The sequence below is a fragment of the Mastigoproctus giganteus genome, chromosome 5 (assembly GCF_048544385.1).
Source record: "Mastigoproctus giganteus isolate SK-2022 chromosome 5, ASM4854438v1, whole genome shotgun sequence".
In the NCBI taxonomy this organism is placed as follows: Eukaryota; Metazoa; Arthropoda; class Arachnida; order Uropygi; family Thelyphonidae; genus Mastigoproctus; species Mastigoproctus giganteus.
In genome coordinates, this window is record NC_143579.1 from 110,551,552 (window position 1) to 110,567,740 (window position 16,189).

The 16,189-nt window shown below is 38.0% G+C and overlaps 1 protein-coding gene across 1 annotated transcript in view; it reads left to right on the plus strand.

Moving 5' to 3' along the window:
- Nse4 (SMC5-SMC6 complex kleisin component Non-SMC element 1) overlaps positions 1 to 16,189 on the plus strand; it is a 166,939-nt gene that overhangs the window by 120,478 nt on the left and 30,272 nt on the right. Inside the window, exon 8 of the mRNA XM_090373402.1 lies at positions 11,145 to 11,193. Coding sequence (XP_090229528.1) covers positions 11,145 to 11,193 — 49 coding nt within the window. The remainder of the gene's footprint in view (positions 1 to 11,144; positions 11,194 to 16,189) is intronic.

The following is a 16,189-nucleotide window of genomic DNA, read 5'->3' on the forward strand; positions in this document are numbered from 1 at the left end:
ACTAACAATTCTGATACAGCAGCCCATTTTTTGGATCTAGACATTAATATAAAAAATGGTATAGCATCCATCAATTTGTACAACAAACGTGAAGCATTCAACTTTAGAATAGTAAACTTTACACAATGGAATTCCAATATTTCCAAACAGGTACATGCTAATGTTATCTTAGCACAATGCATCAGAATATTATACAGTAAACTGACCAAAAATCTTTTTCCTATTACATTCCTGCGTCATCATATCAATAAAGCCTTTAACATATTAAGGCACAAGAACTTAATAGATATCAATATAAACAGCATTATTAGTTTATAACTTATAATTATTCCCATACGCATCAAGTTTGTATATAGTGTAAATACAATACACTAGGCCTCTTTGGTGTCTTACGGTCTGGAAAACTTGTACCCACCGATTGGCCTGACATAGTGTATTTGCCTTGTAATTAATTTTAAACCTATCTTGATTTATTTAATTGTTAATTGTAACTTATATATACATGTTACACTTTTAACACAACTGACTTAAGTACATGATGCACCAACTCTCGGACATTTGTTCAGGGTCCTAACTATAGGAACGGGTTTGCAACCCCAAACTACCCTAGCCCAACTACATATCCCTAATTTAATCATCTTTTTGCTTTACTAATTTCTACATTTTATGCTCTGTGAGCCATTAGTTTACCGACCGCAAAATCAGAGTACTATTTTTCTTACTATACCCAATCTATATTTTTCGTCTTAACAAAGTTTAGCTGCCTTCTACTGCTACTTTGTAAGCTATTATATTTCTTTGCTATCCCGAGTGTTTGAGCATCATGTACTTAACTTTAACCTAGCGTAGCTCCACTGCATACGTAAATTACATAATATACAGACACCAAAATTCGTCTAACACTAGGCGCCGCTAGCTTTTCTACACATATATACACGGGTTAGCCTCCGGCTCTGTCTTTTCTGTCAACCCGTCCAGTAGCGGTAAGTTCTTGTCATTCGGACACTCCCTTCCTTTGTCTTCACTTTTTTAGCGGGCTGCTTACTTCTGTAAGGTCATCCATGTTCTATATGTTATACTTTAGTGGCACATAATAGTTTCTTGTATTAACTATTATGTATTCTAACTTGCATAACTTGTATTCTAAATTATTTTTAGTTTTTACCACGTGGCTGCTTACACGTGCTTTTTGACATACAGAACATGTCAGAAACAGAAGTAAGAGTATTGCTGTTCTTTTTCATAATTTGGGTGGATGACCTCTGAAGAAGACAATAATTATGAAAGATACTGCAATACTATTTCTACCTTGGTCGTTCTTTTCAAAATTTGCATCTTGTTTTTTCACAAAATTCGCACTTTGTTTCTTCCTGTTTATAACGTTACACTTTTCTTTTCTTTTCTTCCCCCCTTTAATCAACATATATCGCTCCCAGGGTACACGGTATTTTCATTATTAGCACTAGTTAAATTATAGATATATTCCTACTACATTCTACACATAACAATAAAAATAATTATATATATATATATATATCACTAACCAAATCCACTAACTTAAACAACCGCTTGGTCACTGGTGGAACCGCTCCTGCCTCCACGTGGCGGGGCCGGTAACCTGGGGGGAAACCAACCCTCGGGGCAAAAAAGGAGCAATAATGGAAACAAGTGAATTTCCACGTTTAGAGCCAAAGTGCTCTCAACGTGAACATGACAATGACACCGACCATGACTTCTCTCTTTCAAAGAGACTTAAAAAAAGACACTAGGAAGCAGGAATCTCCAGCTTTCCTCATAATGCACTCTTCGTCATCCCAACCTCTGAGCAAGCTCTCACCTTTCATCATCCAGAGATGCCTAGAAAACGCTGCAGGTTCACCAAAAATGGTTAAACGTCTCCAATCAGGAGATCTACTAGTAGAGACTTGTTACTCAAGACATTCTGATTTATTACTACAACTTACTTCCTTAAGCGGAATACCGATTCAGGTTACCCCACACAACACACTGAATTCTTCCAAAGGAGTGATCTCTGAATGGGATCTATTAAACGTTTCCGAGGAAGAAATTGTCCAGGAGCTAAAAGATCAAAATGTGTCTCATGCAAAATGTATCATGATCAGAAAAGACGGCAACTTAACTCCCATGTGAAACATAATCTTGACTTCCAGTACTCCAAATCTACCGGGTTCAGTCAAAGCAGGTTACTTGAATTGCTGCATTAGGCCATATATCCCAAATCCGCTTAGATGCTATAAATGTCAAAAGTTCGGCCATTCTCAGACAGCATGCCGTGGAGACGCTATATGTCCAAACTGCAGCTGCAAAAATCACACACAAGCAGAATGCAAAGCTCCAACACCACAGTGTCCTAATTGTAGCAGCAAACATCCAGCTTACTCAAGACTGTGAATTATGGAAGATAGGAAAAAAAATACAAAAGTATAAAATCGAAAATAAAGTCTCTTACCAAGAAGCGAAAAAACAGATCAACTTAAGTATGCCAAAACGCACTTATGCTTCTACCATTCTCAGACACGAATCAGTGGCATGTCAGACTGAAGTATCCATCTCTCCAAAAATATCAATATCAGACTGGGCCCGATCAGTACTCTTGGTCCAGCATCCATCTAAACTAAATTCAGTAGACCAAAGCAATAACATGCCACTCACAATTCCATCCCAGAGACCTCCGCATCATCAGACAGCAGATAATTTGCAAAGATCGTATTCTGCTGAGACGAAAGTATCATGCCTAACAAGCATGGATACAGGTGATACTATCGGTCAAGAAGAACTGCTTGAAATACACGCAGAATATATGGGCGATAGCAATGAATCAGGATGTCCCACTTTTCCCCGAAAAGAAAAACCAAAACCGGACCGTCATAAACGATCAACTTATAAAAAGCAGTCAGATACATCTTCCACGAACAAAACCAAATAATTGAACACATCATTCAATGGAATTGTAGAGGTTTTCGCAGCAACCTCGATGATATCAATGAACTAATTCACTGCTTCGATCCTGTTGCCATGTGCCTGCAGGAAACCAACTTGACGCCCCATGTTTCCACTACAGTCAAAAATTACACTATCTATAGACAAGATAGATCTGACACTAATAGTGCTCATGGAGGAGTAGCCATCCTGTTGGACTCAAGAGTTCCTTCCAGATGCATTCCATTGCAAACCTCTTTAGAAGCTGTTGCCACATGCATAGTAATTGGAATCACCGTTACATTGGTCTCAATTTATCTTCCAACTAATCATCCATATTCTATTCAGGAAATCGAAGATCTTGTGTTGCAACTACCAGTTCCGTTCTGTCTACTAGGTGACTTCAATGCTCACCACCCATTATGGGGTTCTTCCAGCTTAGACAGGCGTGGAAAGCTTGTTGAAACGTTAATAGATAGACAGGATTTAACATTGTTGAATACTGGCTCTCCTACCGGATCAACCTCCGCAATAGACCTTTCCATTTGCTCTCCAGTGCTCTATCCAAGTATCCAGTGGATAACTCTTAACGACCCTCACAACAGCGATCATTTTCCAATAATATGCAAAGTTCAAACTTCCTGTTCATTACCAACAGACAATCCAGTAAAATGGAAATTTCCAAAGACTGACTGGATAAAATATAGCACGCTTGTCTCGTTCGACAACCATATCATACAGTGCTCTTCAATCAACCATGTTACTGAACATATAACAAACCAAATTCTAACAGCTGCAGCGGTTGCGCTGCAATTGCAGCGCAATTGTAGAATTGTAGAATTGCAGAATATTGTAGAATTGCAGCAGTTGCGCTGCAATTCTACAATACCAAGTCAGGAAAAGGCGAAAATTAAATTATTGGTGGAACGAAGAGTGCAACATGCAAAAAAAGAGAAAAACAAAGCTTGGAATCAATTCCACAAACATCCAACCACTTCCAATCTTATTAATTATAAGCGACTTAGAGCAAGAGCCCGTTATGGATTAAATTCGCCTCCTCAGTTAATAAAAATACAGACATCAGACTGATCTGGAATAAGATAAAATTGTTAAATGGCAAAATTCCTCCAACATCTACTCCACTAATTAACTGGAATGGACAGGAACTCTCTGCTCCTGCAGAAATTGCAAATGCACTAGGATCTGTATTCTCTCAATTGTCCTCCTGAACTTCTTATGACCAATCATTTCAAAAAATTAAAGGTGTAACTAAAAAATCCAAACTGAATTTCACTGACAATGTGCACTAACATATAATCAACCATTTACCATGGTTGAATTTCAACATGCTCTTACCAACACAAGGAACAGCGCTGCTGGCCCTGATGGGATATTTTATATAATGCTCAAAAATTTAAATCCAAAGTGACAGTCATTACTGCTGTTCTTCCTCAATCGAATATTCACTGAACATACATACCCAAGCTCCTGGCGTCATTCCTACATTCTGGCTATCCCAAAACCTGGTAAAGACTATTCTGTTCCTCAAAACTACAGACCAATTTCACTTACCAGCTGTCTGAGTAAAACCCTCGAAAAAATGATTCAGCGCTGTCTGACTTGGTATCTTGAGTCCCAAAATTTAATCAATAACAGCCAATTTGGATTCGGAAAAAATCGATCATCATTGGACCTTATGATTAAAGCCGAAGCAAACATCAGAAATGCATTCATCAAAAAGGAGCATCTCGTTATGGTCTGTCTGGATATTGAGAAAGCCTTTGACACCACACGGCGTTTAGGCATTTTAAAGGATCTATATTCTCCTGGCCTGAGAGGAAATTTGCCATATTTCATCCAAAATTTCTTAGAACAAAGATCCTTTCAAGTTCGTTACCGAGGAACTCTCTCTAAAAACTTTGTTCAGGAAGAAGGAGTCCCTCAAGGGTCCGTTCTCAGTGCCACTCTATTTGCAATTAGAATTAATCACTTAACTGAACTTATTCTGAAAACAGTGGACTCATATCTTTATGCCGTTGATCTCACAATCTCCTGCCACTCTCAAAACATGAACTACATTGAAAGACAATTGCAGATATCAATAAATCAGATCCAGATCCAGATTTGGATGACAAAAAACGGTTACAGACTATCCAGCCAGAAATCTACTGCCATTCATTTCTGTACCATACGAAAAATGCATCCTGATCCTGAACTCCAATTAGATAACAAGCTTATTCCAATAGCAAATAGTATTCATCTGCTTGGCTTAATTTTTGACAGTAAGTTAAATTACCAAAAACACATTGAACATCTCTGGACAGCTTGCCAAAAGAAAATGAACATACTCAGAGCCTTATCAGCAACAACCTGGGGAGCAGATCGTTACACCTTGCTTCACTTATACAGATCCATAATTAGATCTCGTCTGGACTATGGCGCACCTGTCTGATTCTGCTAGGGAAAGTGCCTTATCTTGTCTCAACCCTATTCAACATTCAGCTCTAAGAATAGCTGTAGGTGTGTTCAGAACATCTCCAGTGCAAAGTCTCTATGTAGAAGCCTTCGAAGCTCCTCTAAACATCAGAAGAAAGATGTTATTACTGAACTATGCAACCAAGATCCAAAGTCAGTCGACCCATCCTAATTGGTCATTATTTAATGATCTGCCACTCACGATGTTTTATAGAAACAAACCACAAGCAACTAGGCCTGCAGGTATTAGGTTAATGGAACTAGCAGAAAACTGGAACATACAACTCAATAAAGTCCACCAAGAACCTACAGATCACGTTCCTCCCTGGTCTGTCATCATGCTGTGTTGTGACTATTATTTCCACCAATGGGGGAAACACTCTTTAACGGGTATTAACATCGAGCAGCTGCACACTGCACATTTACAAAGTTATCCTGACTTTGCGAAAATATATACTGACGGTTCAAAGTCTGAGAATGGATCAGGTGCAGCAGTGGTATTCCATGACACTATCACTTCTGTGTCACTTCCGACAGAATGCAGCAGTTACACCACTGAATTATATGCCATAAAGCTTGCTCTGGAAAACATTTCCCATCTCTCAATCGAAAAGAGCATAATCTACATAGACTCGCAAAGTGCCCTATTAGCACTGCAAAAGATTACCCCATCTATTCATGCGTTACTACAGCCAATCAGATCATCAGCAAAATGTTGTCTTCTGCTGGATCCCAGGCCATACTGGAATACCAGGAAACGAAATTGCAGATGATGCTGTCAAGCATCCATCCAGCACATCCCCAATGAATTTTCTGGTCCCGTTCAGTTATTACAAAGTACATATATGAAATATATGTAAGGAACGATGGAAACTACAGTGGCAAACGCACATTCATAACAAACTCTTTGAAATTAAACCTATACCACAATTATGGGCCTCCAATTTTCGCACAAACAGGCAAGAAGAGGTTGTCCTGGCCAGAGCCCGAATAGGCCACACCTATCTGACCCATCTATTCCTGTTATCAGGTAATGACCCTCCACAGTTTTCACATTGCCACAAGCCACTCACAATAAAACACATACTCCTGGAATGCATCTTGTATAACAACTCCCATCTAATTTCATTCACTTCTCTCTCAAACTTACAAGAATTGTCACTTAGCCATATCATAGGCGAAAATTCAAACCTTACAGAATTTTTTTTCTTTCTGAAACGAATAGGACTATATAACCATTTCTAACTGCTTCCATAGAAGCCGATCATATTAGTACTAACTGCTATGATAGGTGCAATATGGCCTAAGTAGCCTTTGCACCAGAAAAATCTAAACACAACAACAACTGTATCTAAATACGGGGTCGAAAAGGCATCAAATGTATATGTTCAATCATTGAGAGATAGATCTCCGATATTAAGCCGCTCAGGCTCAATCCCATTGGCAAATCAAAAATTTGTTTGTACACTTTGTCTCGAAAGGTGATATAGTTGGCCTCAACTAACAGTTTAATTAAGTGAAAAATTTCCTTAATAGGAAGCTTTGTGTAATTAATCGGTATCGAGTTATTATTTAACATGTCCCAAATAATATCTAATGTGTATTCAACCTTTACATTCGTATATATAATGAGGTAACATCTAGTGAGAATAAATTGTCATTGTTGCCAAGTCTACAGTCCTTAAGGTTATTAAATAATGTATCGTCGTTATCCCAAATTGTATCACCTGTCTAAAGGGGAAGGAAGGGGATTGGTTTGGTTTGGTTTTTTTTGGTTTTTAGGAGCATTAGCAACTAAGGCCATATTGCTCCGGGAATATGTGGTGGTCATTCCCTGACCTTTCAGCATCCTCCGTATTTGGTGGTGACGGGCTCAAACCCCGGTCTAATCAAGAAGCGTGTGTTACGCACTGCTGCTCCTTCCCACCTGGCTATGGAGGCACAGGAAGGGGATGAAGCAGATAGGTCCACGTGATATTGATGGTTCAACTGTTGATGATCCTGCTGAGGTAGCTGACAAACTGAATGAGTATTTTGAATCTACATTCACACATGAGGAATTCTGTAGAGAACTGGAGGCCAGAAGTTTATCAAATTCTAACAGGGAGTTAAAGATTTTATAATAACTGAGAGCAAAATGGAGGAGAAATTGCTGAAGTTAAACATAAGGAAGGGATGGGATATATCCAGTTATATTAAAGCAGGCAGCAAAGGAAGTAAGCAGGCCCTTTGTCCTAATTATGATGGCATCCTTGGACTCAGTGAAGGTCTTCATGGACTGGAGATGTGCAAATGTATTCTCAATTCTTAAAGGAGGATGGAAAGTTGATGCTAGCAATTACAATCCTCTTAGTTTAACTTCTGATCCAGGGAAATTAGTGGAAGCACTGATTAATGAATTACTGCAGAATCATCTATACAAGACTGCAGTTAAAGTTCAGACACGGCATTGGTTTGTTAAGGGGAAATTTTGTCTGATCAATTTGATTGGATACTATGATGTGGTCACAAAGGAACTGGATGTAAAAAATAAATTTGATATCATATCCTTAGATTTCAGGAAAGCTTTTGATACTGTTGCAAATGGAAGACTACTAATAAATTGGAGCAGTATGGCATTAAGGGTAAGTTGCTGCTAAGAATAAAGGGATGGTTGAGTGGGAGAAGACAGAGAGTGGTATTCAGTGGACACTGCTCTTCATGGACTAATGTTATTAGGCACTCCCCCAAGTTTTGGTGTTGGGCACATTGTTATTTTGTATATTTATCAATTAGATTGATGAAGGTATATGAGGCTTAATGTCCAAGTTTACAGACGATAGAAAGGTTAGTAGAGTGGTTAATGACAGTAAGGAAGGTACACTACCACAACAGAATCCAGAAAAGTTGAGCAGATAGGCTGAAAGGTGGAAACTGAAGTTTAACAATGACAAATGCAAATTACTGCTACCCATACTGCATATGAGTAGCAGTAACCCCAGAGTAACTACCATCTGTGCAGTACCACACTCAGGGTAGTGGAGAATGTAAAAAAACTGGTGGTAATTGTGCAGTAAGATATGAAGTTTTCTGAGCAGTGCAGACAGTCTGCCATAGCAGGTCATGGGGTTTGTCAATGATATAGAGAGTAATTTTGCTAGCATGGATAAGGAGGTGTTTGTTTGTTTGTTATTTGTTTTTAGGAGCATTAGCAACTAAGGCCATATTGCTCCATGGATATGCGGTGGCCATTCCCTGACCTTTCCGCATCCTCCGTATTTTGTGGGCACGGGCTCGAACCCCGGTCTAATCAAGAAGCGTGTGCTACGCACTGCTGCTCCTGCCCACCTGGTTACACTTGTATAAGGCAATGGTCAGGCCACAACTTGAGTACTGCACACAGGTCTGGAGGCATTATTTTAGGAAAGATGTTGAACTACTGGAATGAGTAGAGAGAAGGGCAATGAGATTAGTGAGTGAAACAAAGGGTTGCTGTTACCAAGATAGGCTTAAGTTCTGCAAATTGCAGTGTATGTAGACTAGACTAGACTAGACTAGGCACTTGTGAGGTGATATTATTGAGGTTTATAAGGCATTGAATGGTTTGAGCAAGCTCATTGCTGATGGGATTCTTCCTCTTACTCAGATTCCGCACCTGAGAAGGCATAAATTTAAATTGAGAAAAAACAATTGTATGGTTTATTTCACACATCAATTCTAGAATGAAGGGTATTGTTTATGGTGGATGCCTTTTGTGTGCAATAAAGAGTTCTTCTAAATTCAAGGCTGCACTAGACAAACATTTCGATTGACTGGATGGGTGAAATGGGAAGTTTTTTTGCTTATATAAGCTTGCTTTTTTTTTTTTTTTTTTTTTGCATCATATGCCTCTGCTAATGCTAATTGGTCCCATTGCATAGAATTTAAAAAGTGTCTGAGACCGGACAGCTTTTGTAGTCACCTTTATGAAAGTAAAATCTTACTTTCATAAAGGTGACTACATAAATCTTACTTCAATGCAATATAACCACTGCCACTTACTGGACCTTTTATTTACTGATTCTTAATGCATCAAGAATCGCTGCTGATAATCAGATCAAGTATGTTGCTTTCTCTTGGTACCTCTCTAATATGCTGGTGTAGAAAACAGTGATTCAGTAAATTCACAAACATCTTTCTACTGTGTGAGTGACCAATTCACAAGTTCTAGTCAATATCTAGAAAATGAAAATCCCTCATAATAAGACATTCTGATTTACTTGCCCACTCTTTATTATATGTCTGTCCAGTTGCTCATTATAATTATCACAGTCATTAGGCCTATAACAAAATCCCTCGTTTTTGTTTTCCAGTGCTTATGTCACACCAAACTGACTCAACGTTGATCTTTCCACCCATTTCAACCACCCAATTTTGGATGCACAGCCTTAGATTTTATGTGCTTTATAACTTAGAGAATAACCTTCCTGTCTTTTCTGTACACAATGTCTCCATTATCCCCATACTGATGGGAATTCAGATGGGAAAGGCAGCGATCTGAAGCGAGTTTGACAAAGGCCAAATTGTAATGGCCAGATGACTGGGTTAGAGCATATCCGAAATAGCATGGCTGGTGGGATGCCCACAGTCAGCCGTGGTTAGTACCTACCGAAAGTGGTCCGAGGAGGGGGGAACCCACGAACCACCAGTGAGATGTTGGAGGACCATGGCTCATCGATGCTCGAGGTGAGCAAAGGCTCTCCTGGATGTTACCTGGCAACAGAAGGGTGACTGTGGCGCAACTAGCCAGTAATTGGAATGCTGGTGGCGGGAGTAATGTCACAATGCATAGTACATCGAACCATGCTGAAAATTGTGCTTCGTAGCTGCAGGACACTCAGAGTGCCCATTCTAGCCACGGTTCACTGGCGACAGCTCCTACAATGAGCACATGAGCATCAAAACTGGACTTTGATTGATTTGATTGTAAGGTCGTCCGATCCAATGAATCACATTTCCTATTGCACCGTGTGTACAGCCGGGTACACACGGTGCAATAGGAAACGTGTGTACGGCCGGGTACATATGCATCGTTTACCTAGGGAAGTGGTGGTGTCATGCTTTGAGCAGTGTTCTGCTGAGATACCCTGGGTCCAGTCATCCATGTGCCAGACGCTCTGACATCTACCACCTACCTAAACATCATTGCTGACCAGGTCTTCCCTTCTGGCGGTGCCATCTTTCAGCAGGATAATGCACCATGCCACACCACCCGGATTGTTCAAGACTGCTTCACGGAACACAAGGAAGACTTCCAGGTATTGTCCTGGCTTCCAAATTCTGCAGACATCAGTCCCATCAAGCATCTGTGGTTTGTGTTGGAACAGCAACTCCGTTCTCTGCAGCATCTCAGCCACGGACTTTACTGGAGTTAAAGGATCTGCTGATTAAGTGTTGGTACCAGATACCACAAGACACATTTAGAAATCTTGTAGCATCCATGCCCCGCTGGGTACGAGCTATTTTGGGGCTGCACGTTTAGGACCAACATCATATTAGGTAGGTGGTCATAATGTTATGTGCTCATCAGTGTATGTGAATGTGTAAAAATGTCCCAACAAACACCAACCAGAATTTTTTAAATAAGCCAGCCACTGATTTGGACCATTCACCAAAAGTTGCCCACCTCTGATATAATAAAATTAATAATTTAATTAAAATGCATTGTTCCAGCAAAAATACATGTTAACTGATTTTATTAATTTCTTTAGGATGGTGCAGCAAAAATATATTTAGATGATGATCAGCTGCCAGTTATAGGTAAATGGTTTATTTATTGTAATTATAAATTTAGTATTAGTCATTGAATTATTAAAATTGCCATTTTGATTTTGCTCCTAGGTTGATTGGTAGTTTTTATTATTACATCAAAATTTTTGTTTGTCTGTTTTTAAAAAACAGACATATACATCTTGTGCTGTGAAAATATGAAACATAACTACCCACATGCAAATAAGATGTTGAAAGTAGGAATTAGTGAATTTTTTTTTTTTTTTTTTTTTTTTTCATATAACAAGATGTAAAAAAAAAAAGAAAAAAAAAATTGCCATTACTCTGGTATTCATGTAAAATTTTAGACAGTGTAAGCTGCCTAAGATGAAACATTCGTTGGCACAGAGTGCACATGCAGTCCATGTATATTCAACTCTCAAGCACGTTCTTTGAAAAATGCACAACTCAAGCAGGTGATTTTTTTTTTTTTTTTTTTTTTTGTTAAATAATTAAAGAAAAAAAATTTTAAATCACTATCATCCAAATCTTTTACACCCACTGGGTGCGTGCAGGTCACTGTGATTACACAGATTAGTCTTTTTTGGACTGTCATATCTTTATTTATGGTCAAAGGTAACACCCCCCAAAGATTATTTCTTATTTTTTTAATTTCTAATATGAATTGGCTTCTATTTTCATTAGGTTAGTTCCATTTAATTCAGAAGAAAGCCATCTATCCTCAGTCTGAAGAAGTGTTTGTTTTTGATCTGCCATCTAAAGGCCAGAATCATGATCCAGATATTCTTTGGACAGATAGCTATAGAAACTGTGGAAATCAAGATACTCTTATGCATGATTCTAGTGAATTTGGGGCAGTATGTTCCTAGGAGAGGTAAAAACTCTTATTCCAGAAATCCCTAATTTTTGATCAAGTCCTTTATTTGTTACCTAGCTCTCAGCACCGTTCATTAAAATGCACAAACTGTTTTATAAGTGTCTAATTTCCTCCATGACAGAGGTCTCTGGTCCACAGGAAATTGGTGACTATTGTCGGGAAAATGAGAAATATATTGTGCAAAAATGACACATGGAATAGGACCAGGGTATGTGTGTTGGAGGCTGAAGTTAATGAGGTTGTAAAGTAGTTATCTTTTAAGGGCACAAAAAGTGATATTGTATATGTTTGGTACTAATATTAAGAATAGAACATCTGAAGCTTTACTTAGTTAAACAATTTACTGAAGGATACAGAATGGTAGTACTTATACCACAAAAGACTTCAGTTCTTCAAATCGCATCACTTGGAAACTAGGCACTATGGAGAGACATGAAGTGTTTAAAGCTTTAAATGGGTTGAATAGATTAAATGCTGCTGGCATTCTTGTTCCTTCTTGGACAAACACACATGAGGGGACATAAATTTAAGTTGGAAAAAAGGATGGCTGTGGGATAGATGTTTGGAACAAATGTTCATTGGGGTAATGGAAGTGGGTTGTTTGAATAAATTTAATAAAGATTTATGCAAATTATTAGAAGTGATGAGATGAGGTGGGTTTCATTTATTTTTTTACTAATGCTGTATAAGTTTGCTTCCTTGCTTAATTTTCCACTACTAATACTAAGTTGACAGTAGTGTTGAGAAAAAAATCATGTAAGGAATAAATTTAAAAAGTGTCAACAATTCTGCCCAGACCAGATAGGAAGGAGTACATGATGAGAGCTTTATCAATCAATTTGTAGCTGGAGAAATTGTCCAAAGCTCATGGGATAGAATTTTTTTTTCATCATGGTCTGTGCTTTTCAACAAGAGTGACCACTGTCACAGGAAAGGAATGCACTTAAATAGATGGGATACAAGAATATTTGCCGATGCTATTGAAGCAGCATTAGGTGGGCTGGCAATTTGCTAGCTTCAGGTGATACACCGAGTAACAACAGTTACAAGCAGGGGTGAAAGCAATTCTTGCACTGCTTCTAGTAGGACATACAGCAACCTGGTTAGCAAGGTGTTGGAGGTTACAAGACTTGATGGTGGTTATCATGGGACAAGCAAATATGTGGGCTGTGTTTGGGGTTACTAAGAGCGAAAACAGTTGCACATATGCTTTCTTGTATACTAATGCCAGTAGTGTACTGAATAATAAATTTACTGAATTTGAAGTATTGGTCAAGTCAGAGGTTCCCAAACTTTCTCGGTTCATGGCGCCCTTAGTGTCCAGTCATTTTTTCATAGTGCCCCTAGGCCAAAAGAAATACCTAACACAGTGGTTTTTGACATTTTAATATATACCTATATAATATTTTTATTCTTTATATAGAGGTACTAAATAACAATCAATTATAGATCACCACAAAATTAAAAAGATACACCTTTTTATAATGAAATAAATGTATAAATTTCAAAAAAAATAATAATAAAATAATAATAACTTTAAGTAACTTAAACCGAAATTACACGGCACCCTAAGAATGTTGTTGCGGCACCCTGGTGTGCCGCGGCATCCCGGTTGAAAACCACTGGGTTAAGTCAACAAATGCAGATATTGTAGGGGTATTGTGGAACTTGATATCACTCAGACATAAGGAATGAGGAATTTGAATATGATGAGTACAACATTGTACAGGAAGGACAGACAAGGATGGTGGGGAGGAGGAATTATGTTCTTGGTTAAGAAGAACATAGAATCTAAGGAAGTGGATTGATGTAGGTGGCCAGTGCAATGTTTAGTCAGTTTGGCATGCAGCATAAAATGAGAAACTAAAATGAGAGCAGGTGTCTGCTGTAAGCCAAGTGACTGTTATGAGTATAATGAACAGCTATATGCACAAATAGAATAGATCAATAAATCAGAATGTCTTATAATGGGGAACCTTAACCTTCCAAATATTGTCAGGAACTTGTGTGCTGATTACTCACACAGCAACAAGACTTCTAAATTTATTAGATGACTTTTCTATATAGATTGTTAGTGAAAGGTGGACACAGTGGCTAAATTATGAGGTTGTTCTTTTCACTTGTTTTTGCTTTAGTAACCATTGGTTTTATTCCATATAATGGATGGGTTTCATGAGTTTTAATGACACTTTTCAAATTTGGCTGGATCTGATTCAGAGAAATTTGAAGCAATCTTAATCTCTTGTGTAACTTTTAAATGTCTATTTTTGCCTGATTTGAATTTTTTTTTCACCTGAATTATGCTGAATGGGAATGTCACTGTATCAGTTATCCTATTTGGGGAATTTAAATTTTTTTTGAGAGAAAGAAGGATGTTGAGGATGTGTGTGATGCTATTGCCCTTTACCAAATTATTGGAAATTTACTATGAAATCTGAAATACTGGGCCTAGTATTTACTAATGTTAAAAGTTTTTATAGTTTGTTAATATGATTCACCCTTTCATACCATTTACCATTAGTATTTCAGTTCCAAATTTAAAAATTTAAGTCCACAGTCACAAGCAGAAATCTGATTACAGGTAAACATAACAGAATATTCTCTCCAAAATTACTTAACTAATATTTTTCCATGGGATATATTAGTAAAATGTCCTGCTTTGCTGTTGAGCTTCTTACGAGGTTGAGGTGGCTCTCCTGTACTGCCATTAATTATGCTTCTAGGATATCTGAAATTACTAATACAAGTAACCCTCGTATAACGCGGTTTATAAATTGTGGCTACCCTTGTATGACACGGTTGTGGTTTCGATATAGCGCAATCTACAAATTGTTGTATCATTTCTTTTCACACACTTTTACCACGCAACTTAAAAATCAAACTTTATGTTCGTTAAATTTTTGTCTGCTCGTTCGTTCGTTCGTTCGTTCATTCGTTATTTGGTTTTTAGGAGCATTAGCAACTAAGGCCATATTGCTCCGGGATATGCGGTGGTCATTCCTTGACCTTTCCGCATACTCCGTATTTGGTGTTGACGGGCTCGAACCCCGGTCTAATCAAGAAGCATGTGCTACGCACTGCTGCTCCTTCCCACCTGGCTACGGAGGCGCCCTTGTCTGCTCGTATAACAGGTGTAGTTGCCAGAGCCGAATTTATATAAGGGGAAACATGCAAGTACGTACATACATATTTTTTTGTGTTGTGGCAGTTTTTTACCATATGAAGAGTTAATTGTTACGCAAGTAGTTATAAATAGCGAATTGATTCAGGGAATACCCCTTGGCAAATAAAAAATTTATTTTTTATAGTAATGGCCACCATAACTGCAAAAGAAGGAAAAAACAAACATTGAAAAGAAAATTCATCTCTCAAAGAAAAAATTAAAATCTTGGATCGGTTGAAAAATGGAGAAAAACAAGGAGTGTTGCAAGGACTTTGAATTTAAATGAATCAACAATTCGTACAAACAAACAAAATGAGCAGAAAATCAGAGATAGTGTTATTGCTGGGTCAACGATAAGTGCAAAGCGCGTTTGCTCATGTATGCAATATTTTAATGGAAAAAATGGAGAAATCTCTAATGGTTTGGATTGAAGATTGCACTCACAAGAAAATGCCTTTGAGGGGAAACCTTATTAAACAAAAAGCCCTCAAAATTTATCAATATTTAAAAGAACTTGAACAAGATTTTTCAGAAAAAAGCTCTGAGCATGAATTTTGTGCCAGTAAGGACTAGTTCGAAAATTTTAAAAAGCGATTTTCTTTGCATAATCTTCAGCTCCAAGGAGAATCAGCATCAGCAGACATAGATGCCGCCCGAAAATTCCCAGAAGAACTTTTTAAAAAATCATTGAAGAAAGTGGATATAGTGCAGACCAAGTATTCAATGCAGACAAATTTGGGTTAAACTGGAAAAAAAAAAATGCCAAAACGCACTTATAAATCAAAAAATGAAAAAAACAGCTCCTGGATTCAAAGTTTTTAAAGACAGAATTACTCTACTATTTTGTAGTAATGCGTCAGGTGATTACATGACAAAACCAATGTTAATTAACCAATCTTTAAATCCTCGTGCTATGAAAGCGATTGACAAGTCCACCCTCCCTGTTTATTGGAGCCAACAAAAAGGCATGGCTTACAGCTAGCATA